Genomic DNA, 22,909 nt, shown 5'->3' on the forward strand with positions numbered 1-22,909 from the left:
TTTTGGAGTTTCTACTCTAGGGGTGCATCAGGGGGCTTCAAATGGGACATGGTGTCAAAAAAACCAGTCCAGCAAAATCTGCCTTCCTAAAACCGTATGGCATTCCTTTCCTTCTGCGCCCTGCCGTGTGACCGTACAGCGGTTTACGACCACATATGGGGTGTTTCTGTAAACGACAGAATCAGGGCCATAAATAACGAGTTTTGTTTGGCTGTTAACCCTTGCTTTGTAACTGGAAAAAAAATATTAAAATGGAAAATCTGCCAAAAAAGTTAAATTTTGAAATTGTATCTCTATTTTCCATTAAATCTTGTGCAACACCTAAAGGGTTAACAAAGTTTGTAAAATCAGTTTTGTATACCTTGAGGGGTGTAGTTTCTTAGATGGGGTCACTTTTATGGAGTTTCTACTCTAGGGGTGCATCAGGGGGCTTCAAATGGACATGGTGTCAAAAAAAAACAGTCCAGCAAAATCTGCCTTCCAAAAACCGTATGGCATTCCGTTCCTTCTGCGCCCTGCCGTGTGACCGTACAGCGGTTTACGACCACATATGGGGTTTTTCTGTAAACGACAGAATCAGGGCCATAAATAACGAGTTTTGTTTGGCTGTTAACCCTTGCTTTGTAACTGGAAAAAAAATATTAAAATGGAAAATCTGCCAAAAAAGTGAAATTTTGAAATTGTATCTCTATTTTCCATTAAATCTTGTGCAACACCTAAAGGGTTAACAAAGTTTGTAAAATCAGTTTTGTATACCTTGAGGGGTGTAGTTTCTTAGATGGGGTCACTTTTATGGAGTTTCTACTCTAGGGGTGCATCAGGGGGGCTTCAAATGGGACATGGTGTCAAAAAAACTGTCCAGCAAAACATGCCTTCCAAAAACCAAACGGCGCACCTTTCACTCTACGCCCCGCTGTGTGGCCGTACAGTAGTTTACGGCCACATATGGCGTGTTTCTGTAAACGGCAGAGTCAGGGCAATAAAGATACAGTCTTGTTTGGCTGTTAACCCTTGCTTTGTTAGTGGAAAAAATTGGTTAAAATGGAAAATTAGGCAATAAAATGAAATTCTCAAATTTCTTCCCCATTTGCCAATAACTCTTGTGCAACACCTAAAAGGTTAACAAAGTTTGTAAAATCAGTTTTGAATACATGAGGGGTGTAGTTTATAGAATGGGGTCATTTTTGAGTGGTTTCTATTATGTAAGCCTCGCAAAGTGACTTCAGAGCTGTAGTGGTCCCTAAAAATTGGGTTTTTGTAAATTTCTGAAAAATTTCAAGATTTGCTTCTAAACTTCTAAGCCTTGTAACATCCTCAAAAAATAAAATATCATTCCCAAAATAATTCAAACATGAAGTAGACATATGGGGAATGTAAAGTCATCACAATTTTTAAGGGTATTACTATGTATTACAGAAGTAGTGAAAATGAAACTTTGAATTGGTAAATTTGAAATTTTTTTATGCAAAAAAAAATATTTTTTTTAACTTTATTTTACCAGTGTCATGAAGTACAATATGTGACGAAAAAACAATCTCAGAACGGCCTGGATAAGTCAAAGCGTTTTAAAGTTATCATCACTTAAAGTGACTCTGGTCAGATTTTCAAAAAATGGCCTGGTCCTAAGGTGTAAAAAGGCTGTGTCCCTAAGGGGTTAAATAAAAACAATCTGATTTTTTTTTTTTTTTTTAAATCATTGATTTTTATCCACCCTGGGTAAAAGGATGATTTATTTCTAAGTTGGGATCGAATAGGGGTTGGTCCTGATAGCTCTTGAGTGTCTAGTTCCGGTTGGTGTTGGGATGGTGGAGGATTATTTTTGGACCTGGATGTTTGATATATAAAATAAAGTTTGAGAGTCAATTTACTTATATATTAATTTAGGTCAACAAATAATTCAAAGAGTCCTGGTTCGTTGGTGGGACAGAATGAAAGTCCTTTGCTAAGTAGGGTCATTTAATTTTGTTTTAGTATGTGTTTGGACAGGTTGAAGATACCCAGATCTCTTTCTCGTAATTTCTTAACTTCAGGATCGTTCGTAATAGTGGACAGGGGTGTGTGTGTTTGTTGGTCTTTAGTCATCTTTCGGTTTGGATTTTTTTGTTTTGAGGTGTTTCTATGTCCTCCCTGACATCCTCTGAATCGGATTTTCGTCTTTTCCGTGTTGGACCTATTGGGGTGTAAAATGGAGTAATTTTCATTGATTGCGTCTTGCGGTGAGTATTTAGAGGAGACTGATGTGATTGTGTGATTATTGGCATAGTAGATGTCTGTGGAGGACCTATATGGCTACCTGGTGGGAAGGTATTGGTGGTACTAATATTAGTCCTAATGTTGAAAGTATGTCTTTGAGGCATCATTAAGGGCTTTGTTGGTGTTCCCTAATGTATTATTCTTATTTCGTTTTCTATCCCAGATTCTAACGGTATTACTCTTGTCGTCTAAAAGATCTCTTTTAAATTTGGAGCATTTGATCCTGACATCATTGTATTCATGTACTCGAAGGGTTCTATGTTTAAACGAAAGTGCTGAGTGAGGGGAGCTATTTTAAAGGGACTCTGTCACCACTTTCTAACCCCCACTTTTAAAACTATAGTTCTGTCCATGGAGCCCCTGTGATTACAATGGTGTTGTTATATGCGAAATCTGCTGGCTCGTTTTGATAAAAAAAACCTTTTATCTAACCTGTCACTCATGAGGATAAGGTGCCCAGGGCGTTTCTCCTGGTCTGAACATGCCGCCCGCCGCCGCTGCCGTTGGTGCCCAGCTCCTCCTCTGCCTTGAATTAGCGCCGCCTGAATGTGAAGAAATCCGCCTCCGGCTCTCCCTCAGTCCCCCCTCCTTCTTTTCTAAGATCCCGCGCGTGCGGCAGTGTTCGCGTTATTGTCATGGTTGTTGTACGTCTGGTTCATGGTTCCATGACATTAGGACCAAGCCATGAATTTTGACGGTACAGGGCCATCCTCGCTACCTACGCTGGTTGCCAGACTTGATCAGCAGGATCACCTGTTGGGTCGGTTCGCTGTGGCGTTGCAAACCCTGCTTGAACGCACGGCTCATTTCGCTTCCGTTGCCGATGGGTCGGTTGTCGCTCCTGGGCCCGCTCCTACTGCCGCTCCGGTTGTTGCGCCAGAGTCTACCCCGACACCTGTTGCTGCGCCTGCGGTGTCTCGGGGTATGACCGGTTCTGCCCCCCTTCCACAGCGCTTTGGGGGAGAGCCAACTCAGTGCCGAGGTTTCCTTAACCAGGTGGGCATTTATTTCGAGTTGCTGCCACATGCCTTTCCTACTGAGAGATCAAAGGTGGGCTTCTTGATCTCGCTGCTCTCGGACAAGGCCTTGGCCTGGGCCAGCCCTTTATGGGAGAACAACAATCCGGTGGTTGCCGAGTTTTCCGGTTTTGTTGCTTCTCTTCGGAAGGTATTCGATGTGCCGGCTCGTGCTGCCTCTGCTGCGAAGCTCCTTATGTCCATCAGACAGGGTTCACGATCCGTAGCTGAATACGCCATTGAGTTTCGTACCCTGGCAGCAGAGGTGGGCTGGAATAATGAGGCTCTGGTCGCTGCTTTCTCTCATGGTCTCTCGGATGCCTTGAAGGATGAGGTTGCAGCTAAGGACCTACCAGTGGAGCTCGAGTCTCTTATTTCTTTCCTGATTTTGATTGACACCAGACTCAGGGAGAGACCTTCCTTTAAGGAGAGCCTGCGGAGGTCTTCTAACAGATTGGCGCCTACGTTTGCTGTCCCACCCGTGCCTCCCTCTCCTCCCACGCCTCCTGGGGATGACTCGTCTGGGGGTGAACCCATGCAGCTGGGGTTTGCTCGCCTGTCCGAGGGGGAGAGGGTACTCCGGAGACGCGAGGGCCGATGCATGTACTGTGGTCTCGGTGGGCATTTTCGGTTGGCATGTCCGAACCGTCCGGGAAACGCTCGCACCTGAGATCCTGTCGGGGGCAGATCTTGGGTGGAGTCTCCTCTTCCCCGGTTTCCCGTGTTGACAAACCACTGATCACTGTTGTCCTCTCCTGGGTCGGGGGCTCGGTGACGACCCAGGCGTTGGTGGACTCTGGTGCTGGTGGTTTGTTCATTGATAGTGTGTTCGCTGCCGCCAATTCCATTCCTCTGCAGCCTCGAGGTTCCCCACTGGCTCTTGAGATTGGTGACAGGGAGTTATTGGCCATCGTGCAGGCCCTTAAAGAATGGAGGCACTTGCTCGAGGGTTCGGTGGTTCCGGTTCTCATCCTGACGGACCACAAGAATCTGACCTACCTTTCTGAGGCCAAGAGATTGACACCACGTCAGGCCAGATGGGCTCTGTTCTTGTCACGTTTTAATTACGTGGTCTCCTACCTACCCGGTTCCAAGAACATCAGAGCGGATGCCTTATCACGGCAGTACTCCGAGCTGTCCGGGGAGGAGGCGATTCCGACTTCGGTCATACCTCCGAATCAGATCCTGGCCGCCATTCGCACCAGCCTGACCTCTCCCCTGGGTGAGCAGATTTTGGCGGCTCAATCTGGTGCTCCCTCTGGGAGACCCAACGGCAGGTGTTTTGTGCCTGAGGAGTTGCGCACTCGGTTGTTGCGAACCTACCATAACTCCAAGGCCGCGGGGCATCCTGGAAAGAATCAGCTGTCCTGGGCTGTTTCACGTCTGTTCTGGTGGCCTTCTCTACGTTCCGACATCGCCGCATATGTAGCGGCATGCTCCGTTTGTGCCCAGAGTAAGTCCCCTCGGCACCTTCCGTTGGGCCTTTTGCAACCCATAGCCACCGGGGAGCGCCCATGGTCACACCTGGGGATGGATTTCATTGTGGACCTCCCTGCATCCCGAGGTCATTCTCATGATTGTGGATCGGTTTTCCAAAATGTGCCACTGTGTTCCTCTCAAGAAGTTACCCTCTGCACAAGAGTTGGCCACGATTTTCGCCAGGGAGGTCTTCCGGTTGCACGGTTTGCCCAAGGAGATTGTGTCGGATCGGGGGAGTCAGTTTGTGTCCAGGTTCTGGCGCGCCTTTTGCTCCCAGTTGGGGATTCATCTCTCTTTCTCCTCGGCCTACCACCCTCAGTCCAATGGGGCCGCAGAACGATCCAATCAGGCCTTGGAGCAATTCCTTCGTTGCTATGTCTCCGATCACCAAGCCAATTCGGTTGACCTCCTGCCTTGGGCTGAGTTTGCCAGGAACACGGCGGTGAACTCTTCCTCTGGGACGTCTCCCTTCATGGCCAATTATGGGTTCCAACCTGCCGTGTTACCGGAGGTATTTTCTCCCCAGGATATTCCGGCTGTGGAGGATCACCGTCCTACGTGCTTCTTGGGTACAGATCCAGAGGTCCCTTGAGGTCTCTGCGCAGCGCCAGAGACTCCAGGCTGATCGCAGACGAGCGCCCGCTCCTTCCTACCAGGTCGGAGACCGTGTATGGTTGTCCACCCGCAACCTCAACCTTCGAGTGCCCACTCCCAAGCTGGCGCCTCGCTTTGTTGGTCCCTTCCGAGTGCTTCGCAGGGTAAACCCGGTAGCCTATGCCCTTGCGCTTCCTCCTGGCATGCGGATCTCCAACGTGTTTCATGTCTCCCTGTTGAAGCCATTGGTGTGTAATCGTTTCACTTCCTCGGTTCCTCGGCCCCGTCCGGTCCAAGTGGGCAATCGTGAGGAATATGAGGTGAGCAATATCCTGGACTCACGCCTGGTCCGCGGTCGGTTGCAGTTTTTGGTCCATTGGCGTGGTTATGGTCCAGAGGAGCGTTCCTGGGTTCCCTCCGCAGATGTCCATGCTCCTGCTTTGCTCCGAGCCTTCCACGCACGCTTCCCTCAGAAACCGTTCCTTACTCCGCGGAGGAGGGGCCCTTGAGGGGGAGGTACTGTCATGGTCTTACCTTCTTACTGTTCTCCTTCGTTTGACATGTGCTGGCGGCCATCTTGGTTTCTGGGTTTCTTGTAGCCTCCCACCCTGCGGCTTCTCCTTCCCACTGGGAGGAGCTGGATGCCTAGCTCATATATATAGGAGGTCTGTGGCTTCAGTTCCTTGCTTGGTCCTCCTGTGTTCACATGCTTCTAAGACTGCTGCTGCTTCTGGTTCCTGATCCTGGCCTCGTCTGACTACCCCGTTGGTTCCTGATCCTGGCTTCGTCTGACTACCCTGCTGGTTCCTGATCCAGGCTTCGTCTGACTACCCTTCTGGTTCCTGACCTCTGTCTACGCAAGACCCTGCTTCGGTTTAGCCATCCGTTTGGACTTTTGCTTACAGCTTGACTTTCAATAAAGCCTTCTTATTTCCACTTATCTCTTGTTGTACGTCTGGTTCATGGTTCCATGACAGTTATCGGGAGGTTGAGCGAAGTGCGCATGCGCACTTCGCTCAATGAGGCTGAATCGAAAAGTCCGCACGGGCGCATCAGGCACAGGCCTGTGCGCACGCGCGAAATTTTAGAAAAGGAGGGGGGAATGAGGGAGAGCCGGAGGCGTATTTCTTCACATTCAGGCGGCGCTGAAAGGATCAGAGGAGGAGCTGGGCACCAACGGCGGCGGCGGCGGCGGGCGGCATGTTCAGACCAGGAGAAACGCCCTGGGCACCTTATCCTCATGAGTGACAGGTTAGATAAAAGTTTTTTTTATCAAAACGAGACGGCGGATTTCGCATATAACAACACCATTGTAATCACAGGGGCTCCATGGACAGAACTATAGTTTTAAAAGTGGGGGTTAGAAAGTGGTGACAGAGTCCCTTTAAGATATATAGCTTTTTAATTTGAGAGTCAGGTTCGACAAGATAAGTTGACGTTTAGAAATAGGGATCTTCATCAGTTCACTCGAGCATTTGTCACTGATATATCAAGTCAGTTTGTTGTAAATTCCATGTCGTTGCAAAAAGTAGACTTTTAGTGAAGATCTTAAACCCTGGGGGGATCATCCCCAAAGATAGATAGATGGATAGAAAATAGTAAAAGAAAGAAGGCCAGATGAGGATAGGCAGCACAGGTGGTCAGAGTACGGGATAAAACCTGTACATCAGTAGGGGATAAAAAGGTGTTTTGGCTGGAAACGGATGGGCACCTGAGGGACAGGGCTCAGTGCCACCTCCAATCAGCCAAAAAAATTAGACCAACATGTTCATAGTTTTGGAAATCGATGGGGGGAGGGGGGGGGGGGTCCGAGCTCACTGACCATCAGAAATTTCACTTACTGACATGTCTAAATGCCACCGGCATCAATCACTGCCTCGGGTCAGCACGTTGGGGGGGGCAGAAGTTTGGAAGTTTTGTCTTTGAAATGACTGATCGGCAAGGAACTGAAGATTTCATACAAAGGTGTCCTGTGACGTCTTCAGCAGAATGAAACCAGAAAGTCCTGATGTATGACTGCCCACAGGACGGGCGCCTCAGAGTACAGGTTGGTGTTCAAGCTCAGATATTGCAGAGTTGTCTGGTTTGGACAGTCCTTGCATAGTCCTCTGAAGATGTGCACGGTACCCATTGAAATCAGTGGCCTGTTGCTGTTATCCACAAATTATCTTCTAGATAGAAGCCGTGAAATCTGTATGGGTGACGTGTTGTGGAAAGGCCGTGATACAGGCTCTCCTTACCATTGTGGGGCGTGCTCTGCTGTGACTACTTGGGAGAGAAGGGGGGATTTTTGTAACTATTTATTGCGGGGTGTGCTCTGCTGTGACTGCCTGGGAGAGAAGGGGGCATTCTCTGACTACTATTGGGGGCATGTTCTGCTGAAACTACTTGGGAGAGGGGGGGGCATTCTGAGACTACTATTGGGGGCCTGTTTTACTGTGGACATGTTTAATCTCAAGTAATGTGTAGGGGTAAGCTTATACATCATGTGTGTTTTGTGAGACAGTTGCATCTGAACTGAGTCCTATGGTGTTTTAAAGGGCGTGTTTCACCAAAAACATTTTTCTGCCAGTTACAACCAGATAGGGACATGTATCCTTTTTTCAAATCTGTTTTTATTTTGTAATTGTAGATTATTATTTTTTATTCTATTTGCTGAACCTGATTATGGGGGCGGCCATCTTACCTGACCTTTACGGCAGCCACATGGTCAGGAGGGGACCTTATTGACTTCTATAGAAGAGTTTTCTAGGCATGCTCTGTCACCTGTTAAGAGGTCACAAGGGAGTACATAAGCTGAGATAATTATATATCTACTGTATCTCTGTCTTTCTACGTATCTAGTTTGTACCTGTTTATCGCATATCTATATCTGTCTATCGGATCTCATATCTATCTATAAAACAAAAATACAACAGCAGCACAGTTAGAAAAAAGTAAATCGGGTGACAATCCTCAAGGAAGGTAGGCAACCATTCCACTGTACAATATTCCCAAAAAATGAGGCAGCACTCCAAATCAAAGTGAAAGGTGATGACCCAATTTATTCCCAGGCAACATTTCAGCCCACTCAATGAGGCCTTTGTCAGGCTTGACAAAGGCCTCATTGAGTGGGCTGAAACGTTGCCTGGGAAAAATTTGGGTCATCACCTTTCACTTTAAATTGGAGTGCTGCCTCATTTTTTGGAAATATATCTATCTATCTATCTATCTGCCTGTGTAATATCTGCAGGGGTGCCCCCAGCCTTTCTGCTGCCTGAAGCGAAAACTGATACAGCGCCCCCCTTCTCAATGCCAATTTCTTAACCTAACCCCTTCCCTTCAGCCCATGGCCCTTCCCCTGCCCACCTCTTGTCCCTACCTGGGGCTGCCTGAGGTGATCGCCTCACCTGGCCTCATTGGTTGTGCACACCTGAATATCTGTTATTCTAATCTCGCCTATGATAATGAGATGACTGCTGAAAAGTGATCTGAACAGAAAAGGAAATGGAGCCTATTATTAGTCTTGTCTTAGTGGCCAGTGCAAACACTGCAGGATTTTAGGATTTTTAGATAGTTTTATTAATATAGTGACATAGAAAATGAAATATAACATCATCCAAAAAATGTGGAAAAAATAAAATATGTTTAACATAAAAACTTGATTTAAACAAGGGCATGAATGATGTCTTCTTGGCCTGACCGATCTGTTTTCTTCTCACTTTGGGGGGGATCCATGTGCTTGTCAGTGAACATGTCCCTGTAATGAGCTGAGCGACCCCTCTCCACGTTATAACATTGGTCTTGCACGTTCCAGAATCAATTAAAGAGATGACGTAAAAGTGCGAGGGATAAAGCTGCTTCCGCTGTAAGTCGCATTGTGCAGTCACGCTCCCCACAGAGCTGCCTTCATTTTGACAGCTTTTTATTTGTCTGTTTTCTAGGTCGAACACAAGGGTTAAAACATTCAGAAACCCTGACTAATAAAAGCGCCCACCGTCTGCAACCAATCCAGTACCTGCAGTCCGCAGCTATCCTATGCAGTGCAGCTAGGTTACTGGGCTCTGGGTAGGGTACTTCTACTTCTCCAGTCTCATAGCTTGAAGGGATTATCCAGGAATTTGATATTGATGAGCTGTCCTCCAGGATAGGTCATCAATATCAGATCGGCGCCTGGTGAACGCTGCCTGGTGAACGCTGCGGTCTCTTCACAGCTTGAATGGGACTGAACTACATCTAGGCCATGTGACTGATGTACGGTGACATCACATGGTCTAGGAAGACGCCTAAGAGCTCATCAGGGATGCCGGGAGTCAGACCCCCACCCATCTGATATTGATGACCTACCCTGAGGATAGATCATCAATATCAAATTTCCAGATAACTCCATTAAAGAAAATGTGTCATCAGAAAACGACCTATTGTTTATGAATCACGTTTTTATGTTTAACATATGCTCAAAGAATTTTTGATGATGTTATTTTTAATCTTCCACTATCTATATTTAAACAAAAACGATAAAATCCTGCGGTTTTCACACTGGCCACTAAAGGTGAGTTCACATCACGTTTTATGCCTCCGTTTGACGTATACGTTAGAAAAAAAGGATACAAAAATGCAGCACATCATGTTCTTGTATCCTGCAGAGTCTGGTAATAAAAAAACTTATAATTTTTTTTTGTTTTTTTACAATGGAACTCGATGGTGAATAGATGCCATTGTATGGCATCATTTTGAAGAGATGTGTACTCCGCACACCATAAATCCACTGTGGGTGCCCGTGAGAGTTGTAGAACAGATATAAGGTTAATCCACGCCACTCCAATTCATGTGCAAATTTTTACATTTTATTGTGTTTACAGATTATCATTGTATACATCCAGATTCAATGGTTAGTATGTAGCCACATAAATCATAGTTCCCAGACGTTTCGGTCTAATTATGACCTTCCTCAGCGGGATCTTAGTGGCGGTGCAGTAGGTATGACGTTGGATGTCCATACATAATCTGGATGTATACAATGATAATCTGTAAACACAATAAAATGTAAAAATTTGCACAAGAATTGGAGTGCCGTGGATTAACCTTATAACTGTATGGCATCAGTCTGAGGCATCCATTTAACGTACACGTTTTTTGTATACGTTAAACGGATGGGAAAAAATATGATGTGAACCCAGTGTAAGCCTAATAATAGGGACCACTTCTTGGTCTGTACAGATCCTTTTTCTGTAGTTATCTGCTTATCTGTCATTCTAATCCTGCCTGTAATGATATCACCTCTGTGTATAGATAAGACATGATCCTCCATTCACAATAGGTGATTGTCAAATCTTATCTATTCTTTCCTTGTACAATGACCTCTGCACAGGTCACAGAGCATGCGTAGAAGACTCTACTATAGAAGTCAATAAGGTCCTCTCCTGACCATTGTGTCTATGGCCCATGGGGCTGCTGTAAAGCAATTTCCTTAAAGGGGTTGTCCGGCCATATATATTGATGACCTAACCTCTGGGCGCGCGTTTTCTCTATTCTCTTTAGGTGATTTATGTTAAGTATTGATTAATTTATTGAATAATTACAATGATATATAAAGCATCCTGGGACACACAAACAGTTACTCCTGAGGAAGCCGGACGCTACCGGCGATACGTGTGGGGCACTACTTGTCTGCCTCGGACCCACCTATGTAGGTCCAGGTTTACTTGCTGTACATCATACAGGTATTAGGTGTCTTGATGCCACATCATAATTATTGTATTGTAGATTGTTATCTGACTTTTCCTTTTTTTGGCACTATTTGCTATTGTTTAACCTGGACTTGTTACATTGTGTCCTTATCTGTGGACTAACCTCCGGATAGGTCATCTATATATATACACTCACCTAAAGAATTATTAGGAACACCTGTTCTATTTCTCATTAATGTGATTATCTAGTCAACCAATCACATGGCAGTTGCTTCAGTGCATGTAGGGTTGTGGTCCTGGTCAAGACAATCTCCTGAACTCCAAACTGAATGTCAGAATGGGAAAGAAAGGTGATTTAAGCCATTTTGAGCGTGGCATGGTTGTTGGTGCCAGACGGGCCGGTCTGAGTATTTCACAATCTGCTCAGTTACTGGGATTTTCACGCACAACCATTTCTAGGGTTTACAAAGAATGGTGTGAAAAGTGAATAACATCCAGTATGCGGCAGTCCTGTGGGCGAAAATGCCTTGTTGATGCTAGAGGTCAGAGGAGAATGGGCCGACTGATTCAAGCTGATAGAAGAGCAACGTTGACTGAAATAACCACTCGTTACAACCGAGGTATGCAGCAAAGCATTTGTGAAGCCACAACACGCACAACCTTGAGGCAGATGGGCTACAACAGCAGAAGACCCCACCGGGTACCACTCATCTCCACTACAAATAGGAAAAAGAGGCTACAATTTGCATGAGCTCACCAAAATTGGACTGTTGAAAACTGGAAAAATTGTTTCTTGAACATGACAATGAGTTCACTGTACTATGGCCCCACAGTCACCAGATCTCAACCCAATAGAGCATCTTTGGGATGTGGTGGAACAGGAGCTTCGTGCCCTGGATCTGCATCCCTCAAATCTCCATCAACTGCAAGATGCTATCCTATCAATATAGGCCAACATTTCTAAATAATGCCATCAGCACCTTGTTGAATCAGTGCCACGTAGAATTAAGGCAGTTCTGAAGGCAAAAGGGGGTCCAACACCGTATTAGTATGGTGTTCCTAATAATTCTTTAGGTGAGTGTGTGTGTGTGTGTGTGTATATATATATATATATATATATATATATATATATACAGTACAGACCAAAAGTTTGGACACACCTTCTCATTCAAAGAGTATGTCTTTGGAGTGTTGGAGGAAACCGGAGGAAACCCACGCAAACATGGGGAGAACATACAAACTCCATGCAGATGTTGTCCTTGGTCGGATTCGAACCTAGCACCCCAGAACTGTTTTAGACACTGTAAACCTGTGCATTTTGTTTGTTTGTGGATAAAACTCAATAAAAAGATATCTGATAAAAAAAAATATATTATATATATATATATATATATATATATATATATGTATATATAGAGTACAGACCAAAAGTTTGGACACACCTTCTCATTCAAAGAGTTTTCTTTATTTTCATGACTATGAAAATTGTAGATTCACACTGAAGGCATCAAAACTATAAATTAACACATGTGGAACAAAAAAGTGTGAAACAACTGAAAATATGTCATATTCTAGCTTCTTCAAAGTAGCCACCTTTTGCTTTGATTACTGCTTTACACACTCTTGGCATTCTCTTGATGAGCTTCAAGAGGTAGTCACCTGAAATGGTCTTCCAACAGTCTTGAAGGAGTTCCCAGAGATGCTTAGCGCTTGTTGGCCCTTTTGCCTTCACTCTGCGGTCCAGCTCACCCCAAACCATCTCGATTGGGTTCAGGTCCGGTGACTGTGGAGGCCAGGTTATCTGGCGCAGCACCCTATTACTCTCCTTCATGGTCAAATAGCCCTTACACAGCCTGGAGGTGTGTTTGGGGTCATTGTCCTGTTGAAAAATAAATGATGGTCCAACTAAACGCAAACCGGGTGGAATAGCATGCCGCTGCAAGATGCTATGGTAGCTATGCTGGTTCAGTATGCCTTCAATTTTGAATAAATCCCCAACAGTGTCACCAGCAAAGCACCCCCACACCATCACACCTCCTCCTCCATGCTTTACGGTGGGAACCAGGCACGTAGAGTCCATCTGTTCACCTTTTCTGCGTCGCACAAAGACACGGTGGTTGGAACCAAAGATTTCAAATTTGGACTTATCAGACCAAAGCACAGATTTCCACTGGTCTAATGTCCATTCCTTGTGTTCTTTAGCCCAAACAAGTCTCTTCTGCTTGTTGTCTGTCGTTAGCAGTGGTTTCCTAGCAGATATTCTACCATGAAGGCCTGATTCACACAGTCTCCTCTTAACAGTTGTTCTAGAGATGTGTCTGCTGCTAGAACTCTGTGTGGCATTGACCTGGTCTCTAATCTGAGCTGTTGTTAACCTGCGATTTCTGAGGCTGGTGACTCGGATGAACTTATCCTCCGCAGCAGAGGTGACTCTTGGTCTTCCTTTCCTGGGGCGGTCCGCATGTGAGCCAGTTTCTTTGTATATATATATATATATAGAGTACAGACCAAAAGTTTGGACACCTTCTCATTCAAAGAGTTTTCTTTATTTTCATGACTATGAAAATTGTAGATTCACACTGAAGGCATCAAAACTATGAATTAACACATGTGGAATTATATACATAACAAAAAAGTGTGAAACAACTGAAAATATGTCATATTCTAGGTTCTTCAAAGTAGTCACCTTTTGCTTTGATTACTGCTTTGCACACTCTTGGCATTCTCTTGATGAGCTTCAAGAGGTAGTCACCTGAAATGGTTTTCACTTTACAGGTGTGCCCTGTCAGGTTTAATAAGTGGGATTTCTTGCCTTATAAATGGGGTTGGAACCATCAGTTGCGTTGTGGAGAAGTCAGGTGGATACACAGCTGATAGTCCTACTGAATAGACTGTTAGAATTTGTATTATGGCAAGAAAAAAGCAGCTAAGTAAAGAAAAACGAGTGGCCATCATTACTTTAAGAAATGAAGGTCAGTCAGTCCGAAAAATTGGGAAAACTTTGAAAGTGTCCCCAAGTGCAGTCACAAAAACCATCAAGCGCTACAAAGAAACTGGCTCACATGCGGACCGTCCCAGGAAAGGAAGACCAAGAGTCACCTCTGCTGCGGAGGATAAGTTCATCCGAGTTACCAGCCTCAGAAATCGCAGGTTAACAGCAGCTCAGATTAGAGACCAGGTCAATGCCACACAGAGTTCTAGCAGCAGACACATCTCTAGAACAACTGTTAAGAGGAGACTGTGTGAATCAGGCCTTCATGGTAGAATATCTGCTAGGAAACCACTGCTAAGGACAGGCAACAAGCAGAAGAGACTTGTTTGGGCTAAAGAACACAAGGAATGGACATTAGACCAGTGGAAATCTGTGCTTTGGTCTGATGAGTCCAAATTTGAGATCTTTGGTTCCAACCACCGTGTCTTTGTGCGACGCAGAAAAGGTGAACGGATGGACTCTACATGCCTGGTTCCCACCGTGAAGCATGGAGGAGGAGGTGTGATGGTGTGGGGGTGCTTTGCTGGTGACACTGTTGGGGATTTATTCAAAATTGAAAGGCATACTGAACCAGCATGGCTACCACAGCATCTTGCAGCGGCATGCTATTCCATCCGGTTTGCGTTTAGTTGGACCATCATTTATTTTTGAACAGCACAATGACCCCAAACACACCTCCAGGCTGTGTAAGGGCTATTTGACCATGAAGGAGAGTGATGGGGTGCTGCGCCAGATGACCTGGCCTCCACAGTCACCGGACCTGAACCCAATCGAGATGGTTTGGGGTGAGCTGGACCGCAGAGTGAAGGCAAAAGGGCCAACAAGTGCTAAGCATCTCTGGGAACTCCTTCAAGACTGTTGGAAGACCATTTCAGGTGACTACCTCTTGAAGCTCATCAAGAGAATGCCAAGAGTGTGCAAAACAGTAATCAAAGCAAAAGGTGGCTACTTTGAAGAACCTAGAATATGACATATTTTCAGTTGTTTCACACTTTTTTGTTATGTATATAATTCCACATGTGTTAATTCATAGTTTTGATGCCTTCAGTGTGAATCTACAATTTTCATAGTCATGAAAATAAAGAAAACTCTTTGAATGAGAAGGTGTCCAAACTTTTGGTCTGTACTCTCTCTCTATATATATATATATATATATATATATATATATATATATTTTTATCAGATATCTTTTTATTGAGTTTTATCCACAAACAAACAAAATGCACAGGTTTACAGTGTCTAAAACAGTTCTGGAGTGCTAGGTTTGAATCCGACCAAGGACAACATCTGCATGGAGTTTGTATGTTCTCCCCATGTTTGCGTGGGTTTCCTCCGGTTTCCTCCAACACTCCAAAGACATACTGATAGGGAACCTAGATGGGGACAGTTGGATGCTAATGTCGGTAAAGCGCTGCGGAATATATTAGCGCTATATAAGTGCATACAATAAATAAATAATAGTATTACCACGACAATCATAATTAACCAATAAGTAGTACTCAAGTGCAAGCCCACAACTAACTCCCCCCCTCACGAGACAATCACAGTAACAATTGGCTGCCATACGGTATATCCAGGAAGAAGAGTAGAAGTAAAGATTCAGGGTTGGCTCCCTGAAGAGAAGGAGAGCGAAGGGGCCCCCCCGGGGCAGCAGCAAGGCCCAATCATCAGCACACATTCTTAGTTAGATTTAGGTATAAACCACAATATCATAACTCCAGGTTCCCTAGTATCATACTTGAGTCCCCTAATAATTGCCAATCCAGGGACCTCAGATAGACCCCCCTTTCCAGTCTTATAACAACATTCAGTCTTGCTATGTACTCTGCTATAACACAAGGCAGTGGTCGTGACCAGTGTTTTACGTGCCTGGTACAACATCCTATTTATTCCTATATATAATAGGCGTCTGTAGTTAATCAGATTCAAAAATGCAGAGTAGGCGCATATTAGGATCAAGAGGAATATCTGCATTACACACTTTATTGATTAGCTGTACTACCTCACTCCGATATTCTCTTAATGCACAGCCGCTCCATAGTATATGTAACAGATCAGCCTCCGACTCGCTGCATTTTGGACAACCTGAGTCTCTCTATACTCTCTATATCCAATCTTAAACAGGAATAGCGGGGTTTTAACAGCTGGGACAATCTAGCAGCTTCACTCAGGGATAGGCTCGGGGTCAATGCCAGCGTCTCCTCCCATTGAGTATCAGTAATACTCCCAACATCGTTTTTCCCATTGTGCCTTTACCCTAAGAGGAAAGGCCTTCAGAAACTCCACGTACAATGATTGATAAATTCTCGAGCTAGCTCCCCTTGCAGATCCGACCGCCGACCACAGAGTCAAGCGCCTGATTGGATGTATATTGCAGCGATAGTGTTTAGGATTGGGCATCTAATGCCGTGTCTGATCTGTAAGTACTTCTAGAAATGACGGGAGGGTAGATCGAACTCCGAGCACAGTTGCTGAAACTGCTTCAGGAGGTCCTGGGAGTATGATTGTCCAATGTTCCAAATCCCTTTCCTTTCCCATAGGGAGAATCCCTTCAGTTCGGAAAGTTCTGGTAAGACAGAGTTGTTCCATATGGGAGACATATTTAGAAGTCCTGAGACCCCAAGAAGCAGGCTAGCCATAGCCCACACTTTCCTCATTAGCACCAAAGTTGGGGCAGATCCTAATCTTGGATCCACTCCCCCTTCCAGGGGCGGAGAGCATCCCGATGCCCATTCAACTAATCTGCCATTTCTCCCCGCTCCTCCAGCCGTGTTCCATCCTTTAAAATGCTGCAGTTGGGCTGCGAGAAAATATAATAAAGGGTTGGGCATTGCTAGACCCGATTCTTTGTTTCTTTGCAGGGTTTCTACTTCTTTTAGTCTTCCAGAACAAAAAAACAAAAAATGTGTTGTTTTTAAAAAAAAATAATGCATGGGGATCCATACCGGTGAGTTTAGGTCATCAATATTCTATCGGCCGGGGTCCGGCACCCAGCACACCAGCCAATCAGCTGTTTGAGGAGAAGGCGAGGCTCCGTGCGAGTGCCACCACCTGGTCTTTACACTGTGCGTCATCTCCACTGCAGCGGCGGCGTAGTGTAATTACAAGCACCAGTACTCATCATTACACTGCACCTCCGAGACGAAGTGCAGCATAACGAACAGGAAGCAGCGCTTACCTGGAGCTACACCGCCTCTTCAAACAGCTGATTGGCGGGGGTGCCAGGTGTCGGACCCCTACCAATCAGATATTAATGACTTATTAATGATCTACCGTCAGGATATCTCTGGCCAGACAACCCCTTTAATGCTTTCTAAATGCTGTTAAGAACAGCTCAGATAAGATGGCCGCCCCCATAATCATGTTCAGGAAATAGAATATAAAAATCTGTAATCAGAAAATAAAAACAGATTAGAAAAAAAGGAGATGTGTTATGATTAGTACTTCTTAAGGTGGCGTTCTTACAGGAGACAGTTTGCATTCCGTTCTATGAGCCATGCGCTATTCTTCAGGCAGGTTTTGTGCCCTCTTAGTGACATTTGTAATCTTACTTTACAGCAGTTCCCCGACGTCATCGTCCCAATTCATCAACATCCTCAGCTTAATGACCTCTTATTAATTCCAGCCATTGGTCCAAGGTTAGTGAGACGTTTTATGTCTACTTTGTGTCTGTGCACGTTATTGCTCGTCCTAATTACACTGTAGTCCAGTCTTTTGTATTGACGACATATCCCAGCGTATGTGGCAGATGTTCTGGATGTTAATACAAGACGAATCTATTATACCATTTAAATTCACTTCTTTACGTGTCCCCCAACACATCCCTGCACTGTTCTGTCTGGTCGGGAGGATCGCGGCGGAGCAGCCAATGAAAAGTAAAAATTTGCCAGGGCTCTTAGATCTACAGATCTCTCCTTGTTCCTAATTAACCCTTTCATGACCAGGCGATTTTTCCATGTGGTTTTTTTTTTTTTTTTTTACTCCCCCAGTCCTCCAAAAGCCCTAACTTTTTTTTTTTTTTTTTTTGTTAACGTAGCCGTATGATGGCTTGTTTTTTGCGAGACAAGATGCCCTCTCTAATGGCACTAATAACGGTCGCATACAATGTGATGGGGGAAAAAATATAAATGGGGTGAAATTGGAAAAACTGACCAGTTACTTTTATTCTCCAGGTCAGTACGAATCCAGCAATACCACATATGTATATTTTTTTTAATTGCGTTTTTTACACTAGAAAAAAAAAAATACGTTTAAAAAAAAAACTTTTATTTTTATTTTAGTCTCCATATTCTGAACCCTATAACTTTTTTGTATTTATGTGTGTGGAGCTGTGTGAAAACTTATTTTTTGCAGGGCGATCTGTACTTTTCATTGATACCATTTTGGGGCGTGTACAACTTTTTGATCACTGTTTGCGAGGTCTGGAAAAGGCACGGCAGTTGCAGAAAAAGCTGAACCTCTAGGTGTAACAGCAACGCCCCCGTTGCTCCTAGAGGCTCATTTGTATATATTAAAACTTAGTTTTTCTCATATGAACATGGGACCAACACAGATGCCGTCAGCTGCCAAGCGCACTGGTCAGCCAGTGTCATAGGTACAAAACTGCTGACAGATGCCCTTTTAGAAACAGGAAATTATTATCAGCGTTTGGCGTGTTATAGGTGGGGCTGCAGCCCGGTCGCTGCTTCTACAAGCCTGTTACCTCACATTACACTTGCCACCGAAACCTGCATTGAGTCAGGCCGTGATCTTTTCAATGTACAAGGAATACTCACTATATTAGATGTGTACACGTGCTGTGGTCTTTCTGGGACGTTTAGGGTTGCTTTACCATATACTGTATTTTCCTCTTCTATCATGTGATATTCCATGACGTGATTTCTGGGTAATTCTGTGTCTTTTCATGTATTTCTGCTCTTATCTGCAGGAAAGCGTTGAAGCAACATCCAGTAGAAGTGATTGTTGGGGCCCAGTGCGGAAGTGCCGTCCTCAGAGGGGCCCATGTCTACTCTGCTGGGATTCAGTCTGCCTCAAAATGTGAGAGCAATGCCTGGTGGTATCATCCGAAAATATTGAGCTGTCCAAATGTTACAGGACCCATCTGATGAGATGTCTCCACACCTTCCAGGCTTTCAGCCGTCTACTCCACCAGTCAGATGAAGCAATAAATGCATTGTCTTAAGCAGGGGCGGATTGGGAACTTCCAGTGGCCCTGGAAATAAAAAAAACTAAAAGTGGCCCCATGTTGTAGGCAGGACTACATTGATAGAAGACAGGGCAACACAAGTAGACAGGACCTGCAATACCTTAGTGCAGCACAAAGTACCGCGGCAGCAGAACCAAATACCACAGTGCAGCACAAAATACTGCTGCCCTCTCCACAATATTCAACTGTATCATTGTCCGGAGGATGGTGATACAGTTAAGTTCAGGAGGGCAACTGCGGGCGTCGAGCATCAGCCCACCGGGAAATTTCCCTGTAGGGTCTATGGCCAGTCCGCCTCTGGTCTTAACAAAAAGACATTGTGAGATTTAACATGTCTGCTACATCCACTCTTGTGGCTGGATTGTGCTATGGTGCTCCCGTGGACCTCTCAAGTATAATTGTGTGTGTGGGATGTGGTAATCGTGGGGGCCATAATGCTCCCACATCACATATTAACAACATATATGTGAATTCTATCCGTAACATTTTAAATACACGCACCGGGCAGGCTCAGACCTCACTCCCGTACCCTGAGGCCGCCGCCGGATACTTCAAGTCAATATTCGGCCTCACAATAGATAAATTAACACTTCCCTTTGATTTCAATATATCTAAATATATACATAACTTTCTATATATCTCGCTCTACAACCTACTTTGAATCGGGCACCCCGCATCCAAACCCATGATTATTGTACATCGCGGCCGGCTGCTGTGATTTCATATACTACAGCAGGTTCGCAACAGATTCATGTTGATTTGAGAACGGATACAGCTTTTCTACAATGATACGTTGTATAACCATAAAGTAACATATCCAATAAAAATAGATCGCAGTGATCCCCTGCACTACTTCCATGAACTACATATAAGCAGCGCTTCAGATACTGCGCTCCGATATTAAATGAGGCATTGTCATGTCATTCATAGTAAGAACGCCTCCAGCCCTTCCCAACCGGCCTGCGCGCCAAAACCACAGCTTGTATTGTATTGTAAAAGTATATTGTCCTGATGAAGAGGGATTTTCTAGCCTCGAAACGCGTAGACTATTTCCTGAATAAAGCTACCTTTTCACCTTAATGGTGGCACTGGTTTGGCTTTCTCCTAGTAGCACCGTAACAACGGTAACAAGCGGTCAACCAACACATTTTTCGTTTACTTCTATATACAAAATGAATAGATATAATTTTTCACTCCATGTATACAAGTTCCTGTCCGGGGTCTCACTTAACTCTGTTTGTCAGACCAGCAGTCAGGCCAGAGAGAAGTGAGGGGTGGTGACTCCAGTAGAGCACGGCACCTCCCCTATGCTATCCCAGTAGTGTGGCTGGTCAGGGCTTCTCTGTTTGCATCTTTACCTATTCCTATGATGAGAACTAGAGAACCTTCATTCTGTCAGGATTTCGGGGGTACTATCTCTCCTTGGGGAGAGAGCACCTTAGTCGGTGTGAGGAGATGTATAGGCCATACATTCTCCTCTGGAATTTTGGGAAGAAAGGGATGCAAATGAGCTCTTAACAAGCTCTGCCTCTAATGCCACCAGATTTATGGTAGCTGTCCTATAAGTCAATGTTCGACCCTTTAGACATGACTCTGATATTAAATAAGCCAGCGTCTAATCTGCCGACAGCTGTTTCGGAGTGATTGCCCTTCATCAGTGCAGAGAAGAGAGTACTGACTGGGTGAGAGGCCTAAGTCAGAATTTGGGGGATCCTATCTCTCCTTGGGGGGGAGGGTTATTCCAGTCCTCCACCTACTATTCTAATAAGCATTACCTTGCAGATAAAGCCTTCCCTGTGCAGCAGAAACTGATATTACTTTGCTCTCCCATTAAGAGCTTGTGTCTCTGAGATTATTGCTACAGAAGGACCATATCAGCATGACAAAGATGGTGTCTAATGAGGTTTTTGGCCTTGTGCTCTAGAATATCGCCAAACCTTTCATTGTACCATAATTAAAACCAGTTTGGGAATTACCTATACCTGCAAGGCATTTAATTTTTAAAACTTTTTCTCTTGTTAACTACAGGGATGAAGGCGGGGGACAAGGTCTCGGTTTACTCAGACATTGAGGGACAGTGTAAGCGCGGCGCCACAGAGTTCGAGGGGAGCAAAGTATTTATCGGGAATGGAATTTCAGAGTTAAGTCGGGCGGAAATCTTCTGTTCAGCCAGCCCCATAAAGTAAGTAGAAGATACTGAACAGGGTGAAAATACAGGGGGGCCTGCAGCGCAGTCACAGTCTTTATGTAGGAAGCTCTAATTCCACAACAATGTCAAAAACTTTAGTGTAAAATCCAGCACTCAAATTAGAGTTTATTCCTCCAAGATTGCCCACAGGATGAGAATCTATTCTCACGTTATGCTGAAATCTACATGCACTGCAGGGTTTGCCGCTACCTATAGCGACTTGGGAGTGGAATTACATCCTGTGGCAAATGTTGGATGAATGGAGAAAAAAATGTTATGTGTATGATAAAGATATCACATCTTCTTAAAGGTAATTTAATTCAATATTGATGGGCTATCCTCTGGTTACACAAAAATAAAAAATAGAGGCAGCATCTGGATAGGTCATCTATATGAGATCGGTGAGGATACGACTTCCGGCTGTTAGCCCAGCGGTCCGTGCCTGCGCTGCATCTGGGGACACGGGCGCCGGACTCCCTCTCTCCCTCCTGCTGCCATGCGCCGTGCTGACAAGTGCGGGCCGGTTGTATCTGTGCTCCATGTCAGAGCTTACTTCCTGTACTATTTGTTAGGGCATGCACAGGTGTGTCTCTCCTCCCTTGTGAGGTGGCATGTACATGCCTCTATCTCCCCAGCCTATGGCTGTGTTGCAGGAAGTATTTAAAGGCGATTCCTGCCCCAGGAAGGTGCCTGAGCAATCTTGGTCACTAGCTTGTCTAGTTCCTTGTGTGAAGGTGTTTTGAAGTTTCTGCTCTACTGTGTACCGGACCCTGCTTCTCGATTCAACGGACTTCGCTTGATTGACCTTGGACTTTGATTATAGACTTTGCTTGCCTGCTGCCTGCCTTGACTCCGGACTTCCTGACTACGTCTTTCCCCTCAGTGCTTTACACCGGTATCTCTGACCCCCAGGTCAGCTGCCACACACCTGGAGATTGCTCTGGTACCTGGTGACTACCCTAACGGCCCAAGCCTACCCTCGCCATTACAGGCTCTAGTGAAGACCAGGTAGTTACTTAGTCACGCCCCTCCAAGGTATAGCCGGTCCACACCCGCTTGCATAACACCAGCACTCTGCTATTTGAACGGGCTGCGATGCTCAGCCGAGCAATGCGGCCTCTTCCTTGGTCTGTGGCATCACATCCATCGCTCACATGGTCTATGTGAGGCTCAGTCGCCTCGGATCTCATATCAATGACTTATCCTGAGGATAAAGCATCAATATGTAATTCCTAGAAAAACAACGTAAGGTTTGCATAGTCGCGCCTTGCAAGCAGTGTATATTTTCTCAAGGCGATGTCTTCTCTGTGTACATTTCCTCAGCTCTGTATGTAAGTGTGAGGTCCTGACGCATAAATTGACAGATATTTTCCCTTGGGTTCTGATCAGGTTTTTCCTGATACAGTTTTCAAGCTAAATCCAGATGTGGATTCACAAAAGAGAATTAGAATCTGCCTGTTGTACTTTCCCTATAAATGATCCTTTTATGATCCACATCGAGTTTTGGCTTCA

At 45.0% G+C, this 22,909-nt stretch overlaps 1 protein-coding gene across 2 annotated transcripts in view; it reads left to right on the forward strand.

Annotated features, from left to right (window-relative positions):
- LOC122939090 (tRNA (cytosine(72)-C(5))-methyltransferase NSUN6-like) overlaps positions 1–22,909 on the forward strand; it is a 58,860-nt gene that overhangs the window by 13,546 nt on the left and 22,405 nt on the right. Inside the window, exons 4-6 of one of the 2 annotated variants that reach the window (XM_044295063.1) lie at positions 17,562–17,641; positions 18,931–19,040; positions 21,238–21,391. In XM_044295063.1, the coding sequence (XP_044150998.1) occupies positions 17,562–17,641; positions 18,931–19,040; positions 21,238–21,391 (344 nt within the window). The remainder of the gene's footprint in view (positions 1–17,561; positions 17,642–18,930; positions 19,041–21,237; positions 21,392–22,909) is intronic. The other variant, XM_044295064.1, reaches the window with a different exon arrangement.

The sequence above is a fragment of the Bufo gargarizans genome, chromosome 5 (assembly GCF_014858855.1).
Source record: "Bufo gargarizans isolate SCDJY-AF-19 chromosome 5, ASM1485885v1, whole genome shotgun sequence".
In the NCBI taxonomy this organism is placed as follows: Eukaryota; Metazoa; Chordata; class Amphibia; order Anura; family Bufonidae; genus Bufo; species Bufo gargarizans.